Source organism: Salmo trutta, chromosome 38 (assembly GCF_901001165.1).
Source record: "Salmo trutta chromosome 38, fSalTru1.1, whole genome shotgun sequence".
Lineage (NCBI taxonomy): Eukaryota > Metazoa > Chordata > Actinopteri > Salmoniformes > Salmonidae > Salmo > Salmo trutta.
The window spans coordinates 25,296,486-25,303,242 of record NC_042994.1 but is presented as its reverse complement, the minus strand read 5'-3'; the positions used below and the strand labels follow the sequence as shown (position 1 = coordinate 25,303,242).

At 41.9% G+C, this 6,757-nt stretch overlaps 1 protein-coding gene across 1 annotated transcript in view; it reads right to left on the bottom strand.

Annotated features, from left to right (window-relative positions):
• Nucleotides 1-2,506: 2,506 nt before the first annotated feature.
• Nucleotides 2,507-6,757, bottom strand: part of LOC115178138 (collagen alpha-1(XI) chain-like) — a 7,893-nt gene continuing 3,642 nt past the window's right edge. The window contains exon 6 of the mRNA XM_029739174.1: nt 2,507-3,452. Within this exon, the coding sequence (XP_029595034.1) occupies nt 3,306-3,452 (147 nt within the window). The 3' untranslated portion in view covers nt 2,507-3,305. The remainder of the gene's footprint in view (nt 3,453-6,757) is intronic.

Here is a 6,757-nt window from a genome sequence, read left to right as displayed (position 1 = left end):
TTCCCCTCCTCCTCTCCTCTTTTTCTCCTCCTCTCCTCTTTTTCTCCTCCTCTCCTCTCCTCTCCTTTCCTCTCCTCTCTTCTATTCTCTTCTCTCCCTCCTCTCCTCTCCTCTTCTCCTCCTCTCTCCTCTTCTCTCCTCCTCCTCCTCCTATCCTCTCATCAGAGACTAGGAGGTTAAATGATCAACAAATGACTAAATATGATGAGAGAGGGAGGAATGAGAGTGGTGAGTGAGAGAGGGAGGAACGGGAGGGATGGTGGGAGGGAGGGAGAGGGAGGGAGGGAGGGAGGGAGGAAGGGAAGTAGTGAGAGTGACGGAGGGCGGGGAGTGGTGAGAGAGAGGGAGGGAGATAACTATAGAGGAGAAAAGATAACCGAATGAGGGAGGCAGAGAGAAGTCAAGGACAAAACTGACTTAATATCACAGAGCACAGACTCATGGGAAATGAGGTCCACTCATTTTTGTAGGAGGGCGTGAGGTGTTTGTGTGTGTGCCATGTGAGTGTATGAGAGAGAGACAGACAGAAAGAGAGAGAGAGAGAGACAGAGAGCATGAGACAGAGAGAGACAGAGAAACTGAGAGAAAGATAGGGGAAGAGAGAGAGAGAAACAAGAGAGACAGACAGCATGAGACAGACATAAACAGATAGGGGAAGAGAGCGAGAGAGAGACTTTATTCTTTTGTAACTATTTGTGAGTGTAATGTTTACTGTTAATTTTCATTGTTTATGTTTCCCATGCCAATAAAGACCCTTGAATTGAATTGAATTGAGAAACAGATAGGGGACGAGAGAGAGAGAGAGCGAGAGAGAGAGAGAGAGAGAGAGAAACAGATAGGGGAAGAGAGAGAGAGAGAGAGAAACCGATAGGGGACGAGAGAGAGAGAGAGAACCGATAGGGGAAGAGAGAGCGAAAGAAACAGATAGGGGAAGAGAGAGAGAGAAACAGATAGAAGAGAGAGAGATAGAGAGACAGAAACAGGTAGGGGAAGAGAGAGAAACAGATAGGAGAAGAGAGAGAGATAGAGAGATAGAAACAGGTAGGGGAAGAGAGAGAGAGACATAGATAAACAGATAGGGAAAGAGAGAGAGATAGGGAAAGAGAGAGATAGAGAGAGAGACAGACAGATACAGAGTGAGACAGAGATAAACAGATAAGGGAAGAGAGAGAGAAAGGCAGAGAGAGACATAGGGAGAGAGAATGCATTATGCAGTAAGCAGACAGTGTAATCACCATTGTGTCTGCTTGATTGATGTTCATATCAAAATTATTAATCACAGTTATAATGTTATATGTGCGTCTGTGTTCGTGTGTGTGTAATCCTCTGTGTGCGTGTGTGTGTGTGCGTGTGTGTGTGTAATCTTCTGTGTGTGTGTGTGCGTGCGTGTGTGTGTGTGTTTGTGTGTGTTTGTTTGTTTGTGTTTTTGTGATCATCTGTGTGTGTGTGTGTGTGTGTGTGTGTGTGTGTGTGTGTGTGTGTGTGTGTGTGTGTGTGTGTGTTTGTTTGTTTGTGTTTTTGTGATCATCTGTGTGTGTGTGTGTGTGTGATCCTCTGTGTGTATGTGTTTCCGGATGTGTGTGGTCCTGCTCTACAATATTAATGTCAACACATTTAGACTTCTGCTTCATTAAGTTGGGTGAACAGTTCTGTACTTTTATTAAAACAGGTTATTCATTATTTCATTTTCCCACAAGTGTGAATAAAATGGCATTGTGAAATCATAATCCTCTAATGTCCTGACAAGAATTTTGTTCATCATCATCATTATGTTACAAATACAAAAACAAAATGGCTGCCTTCCCTTTCCCTTTGACAAGGAAGACGTAAAAGAAATGAAACATACTCAAGTAAAAGACTGTAGCACCATAGTTGAGTATCACACAAATATACATTAGAACACAACAGAAAACTGTTCATATAAAAACACACACATCAACAACACAGAATTGGGACAACATGAGGTTTGAATACAGCATCTAATTAATGTTAGTTACACGTTGTGGAAATGTTTCCCAGATATAGAGGTGCTTCTTTGGCTTCAGGATGAATGAGTGAATATAGGAAGGAGTGAGTGTAGGAATGATGGATGAATAAATGAGTGAGCAACTGAGTGAATGGACAATGTACTGTGTGTATGAATGAATGAATGAATGAATGTAGGTATGAATGAATGGATGAATGAATGTACGGATGAATGAATGTAGGTATGGATGAATGAATGAATGGATGTAGGTATGGATGAATGAATGTAGGTATGGATGAATGAATGTAGGTATGGATGAATGAATGTAGGTATGGATGAATGGATGAATGTACGGATAAATGAATGTAGGTATGGATGAATGGATGCATGAGTGTTTGTAAGTATGAATGGGTGAGTGGCTAAGTATGAATGGATGAATGGATTAATTAATGAATGCGTGTCTGTAAGAATTAATGAATGAATGGATGATGAGTGAATGAGTGTCTGTTAGTATGAATGGATGAATTCATGAATGAGTGTCTGTAAGTATGAATGAATGGATGAGTGTCTGTAAGCATGAATGGATGAATGTCTGTAAGTATGAATGGATGAGTGAATGAGTGTCTGCTGGTATGAATGGATGAATGAGTGTCTGTAAGTATGAATGGATGAATGGATGAGTGGATGAGTGTCTGCTGGTATGAATGGATGAATGAGTGTCTGTAAGTATGAATGGATGAGTGAATGAGTGTCTGCTGGTATGAATGGATGAATGAGTGTCTGTAAGTATGAATGAATGACAAATGGATGAGTGTCTGTTAGTATGAATAGATGAGTCCTGGTGTAAAGCTATATAAATATCTCTCTGGTGGCATCAGCCAGTCTCCTGGTTTTCCCTGTGTAAATGTCCGTGGATCTCAACCCCGTTACCAGGCTGTCAGTATGAATGGATGAGTGTTTAAGTATGAATGGATGAATTAATGGAGTGTCTGTTAGTATGAATGGATGAATTAATGAGTGTCTGTTAGTATGAATGGATGAATGGATGAGTGTCTAAGTATGAATCGATGAATCGATGAATTAATTAATGAATGAGTGTCTGTTAGTAGGAATGGATGAATGAATGAATGTGTGTCTGTATGAATGAATGAATAAATGAGTGTCTGTTAGTATGAATGGATGAGTCCTGGTGTAAAGGTATATAAATATCTCTCTGGTGGCATCAGCCAGTCTCCTGGTTTTCCCTGTGTAAATGTCCGTGGATCTCAACCCCGTTACCAGGCATGTTAGTCCTGTTACCGGCCGTCTCATCCCGGTTACCGGCTGGGGAGGGCTGCCGTTAACCGTTGAAGCAGACGGGACCTAGCTGGAAGCCAAACTTCTGGTTGTTGTGTCCGAAGTCGGAGACAGAGACGTCGATGAGGGGGAGAGAGTCTGACTGAGGGGCATCAAACTCTAACACTGTCCTCTCCTGACCTGAACCAGACTACAGGGAGAGATGGAGGGAAACATTTCATCAACAGATATTACACATGTACTTCTGTGTGTGTGCGTAGTGTGTGTTTGTGCGTGTGTGTAGTGTGTGTGTGTAGCGTGTGTGTGGTGTGTGTGTGTGTGTGTAGTGTGTGTTTGTGTGTAGTGTGTGTGTCCGTTCCTGACCTGAAGGAGACTACACAGCGGAGAGATGTTGATAAACACCAAAGATTTGTTAAATAATTGTTGTATTTTTTTAAATATAATTATTTCCAAATTTCAGTAATATTACAATGATATTCTTTGATTATATTCTTATTTTCAATGATATTCTGATTTAAAACCTGAGGAGGATTTGTCTTTGGTGGTCTCCGGGGAGATAAATCTAGCTAGATAGCTCACCATTGGCTAGGCCCTCAGAAGCTCCATAGAAGTCATCTGCCATTCAATTGTATTAGAGCAGAATTTGTTTAATAAAACGTATGGAAACTTCCGCCTTCTCAAAGGTCAACAGGTCACTGCTCAAGATGCACAGACATACAACAACAATACATCTCAAAATGACAAACAGATTCTTTTCGATTTAGAATGAGCATTTTTGGAATTCTTCCCACAGACACAGAAATGGTAACTGTTAGGAATGGTGTTAGGACAGGTTGTGTCAACAGTGTTTGGTGATAGTGATGGCGTTAGGACAGGTTGTGTCAACAGTGTTTTGGTGATATAGTGATGGCGTTAGGACAGGTTGTGTCAACAGTGTTTTGGTGATATAGTGATGGCGTTAGGACAGGTTGTGTCAACAGTGTTTTGGTGATAGTGTGATAGTGATGGTGTTAGGACAGGTTGGGTCAACAGTGTTTTGGTGATAGTGATGGTGTTAGGACAGGTTGTGTCAACAGTGTTTTGGTGATAGTGTGATAGTGATGGTGTTAGGACAGGTTGTGTCAACAGTGTTTTGGTGATATAGTGATGGCGTTAGGACAGGTTCGTCAACAGTGTTTTGGTGATATAGTGATGACGTTAGGACAGGTTGTATCAACAGTGTTTTGGTGATATAGTGATGGCGTTAGGACAGGTTGTGTCAACAGTGTTTTGGTGATATAGTGATGGCGTTAGGACAGGTTGTGTCAACAGTGTTTTGGTGATATAGTGATGGCGTTAGGACAGGTTATGTCAACAGTGTTTTGGTGATAGTGATGGTGTTAGGACAGGTTGTGTCAACAGTGTTTTGGTGATATAGTGATGGCGTTAGGACAGGTTGTGTCAACAGTGTTTTGGTGATATAGTGATGGCGTTAGGACAGGTTGTGTCAACAGTGTTTTGGTGATAGTGATGGTGTTAGGACAGGTTGTGTCAACAGTGTTTTGGTGATATAGTGATGACGTTAGGACAGGTTGTATCAACAGTGTTTTGGTGATATAGTGATGGCGTTAGGACAGGTTGTGTCAACAGTGTTTTGGTGATATAGTGATGGCGTTAGGACAGGTTGTGTCAACAGTGTTTTGGTGATAGTGATGGTGTTAGGACAGGTTGTGTCAACAGTGTTTTGGTGATAGTGATGGTGTTAGGACAGGTTGTGTCAACAGTGTTTTGGTGATATAGTGATGGCGTTAGGACAGGTTGTGTCAACAGTGTTTTGGTGATATAGTGATGGCGTTAGGACAGGTTGTGTCAACAGTGTTTTGGTGATAGTGTGATAGTGATGGTGTTAGGACAGGTTCAGTCAACAGTGTTTTGGTGATAGTGATGGTGTTAGGACAGGTTGTGTCAACAGTGTTTTGGTGATAGTGTGATAGTGATGGTGTTAGGACAGGTTGTGTCAACAGTGTTTTGGTGATATAGTGATGGCGTTAGGACAGGTTCGTCAACAGTGTTTTGGTGATATAGTGATGACGTTAGGACAGGTTGTATCAACAGTGTTTTGGTGATATAGTGATGGCGTTAGGACAGGTTGTGTCAACAGTGTTTTGGTGATATAGTGATGGCGTTAGGACAGGTTGTGTCAACAGTGTTTTGGTGATATAGTGATGGCGTTAGGACAGGTTATGTCAACAGTGTTTTGGTGATAGTGATGGTGTTAGGACAGGTTGTGTCAACAGTGTTTTGGTGATATAGTGATGGCGTTAGGACAGGTTGTGTCAACAGTGTTTTGGTGATATAGTGATGGCGTTAGGACAGGTTGTGTCAACAGTGTTTTGGTGATAGTGATGGTGTTAGGACAGGTTGTGTCAACAGTGTTTTGGTGATATAGTGATGACGTTAGGACAGGTTGTATCAACAGTGTTTTGGTGATATAGTGATGGCGTTAGGACAGGTTGTGTCAACAGTGTTTTGGTGATATAGTGATGGCGTTAGGACAGGTTGTGTCAACAGTGTTTTGGTGATAGTGATGGTGTTAGGACAGGTTGTGTCAACAGTGTTTTGGTGATAGTGATGGTGTTAGGACAGGTTGTGTCAACAGTGTTTTGGTGATATAGTGATGGCGTTAGGACAGGTTGTGTCAACAGTGTTTTGGTGATATAGTGATGGCGTTAGGACAGGTTGTGTCAACAGTGTTTTGGTGATATAGTTATGGCATTAGGACAGGTTAGGTCAACAGTGTTTTGGTGATAGTGATGGTGTTAGGACAGGTTGTGTCAAAAGTGTTTTGGTGATATAGTGATGGCGTTAGGACAGGTTAGGTCAACAGTGTTTTGGTGATATAGTGATGGTGTTAGGACAGGTTGTGTCAACAGTGTTTGGTGATATAGTGATGGCGTTAGGACAGGTTGTGTCAACAGTGTTTTGGTGATATAGTGATGGCGTTAGGACAGGTTGTGTCAACAGTGTTTTGGTGATATAGTGATGGCGTTAGGACAGGTTATGTCAACAGTGTTTTGGTGATATAGTGATGCTGTTAGGACAGGTTGTGTCAACAGTGTTTGGTGATATAGTGATGGCGTTAGGACAGGTTGTGTCAAGTGTTTTGGTGATATAGTGATGGCGTTAGGACAGGTTGTGTCAACAGTGTTTTGGTGATAGTGATGGTGTTAGGACAGGTTGTGTCAACAGTGTTTTGGTGATATAGTGATGCTGTTAGGACAGGTTGTGTCAACAGTGTTTTGGTGATAGTGATGGTGTTAGGACAGGTTGTGTCAACAGTGTTTTGGTGATATAGTGATGCTGTTAGGACAGGTTGTGTCAACAGTGTTTTGGTGATAGTGATGGTGTTAGGACAGGTTGTGTCAACAGTGTTTTGGTGATATAGTGATGGCGTTAGGACAGGTTGTGTCAACAGTGTTTGGTGATATAGTGATGGCGTTAGGACAGGTTACTGTC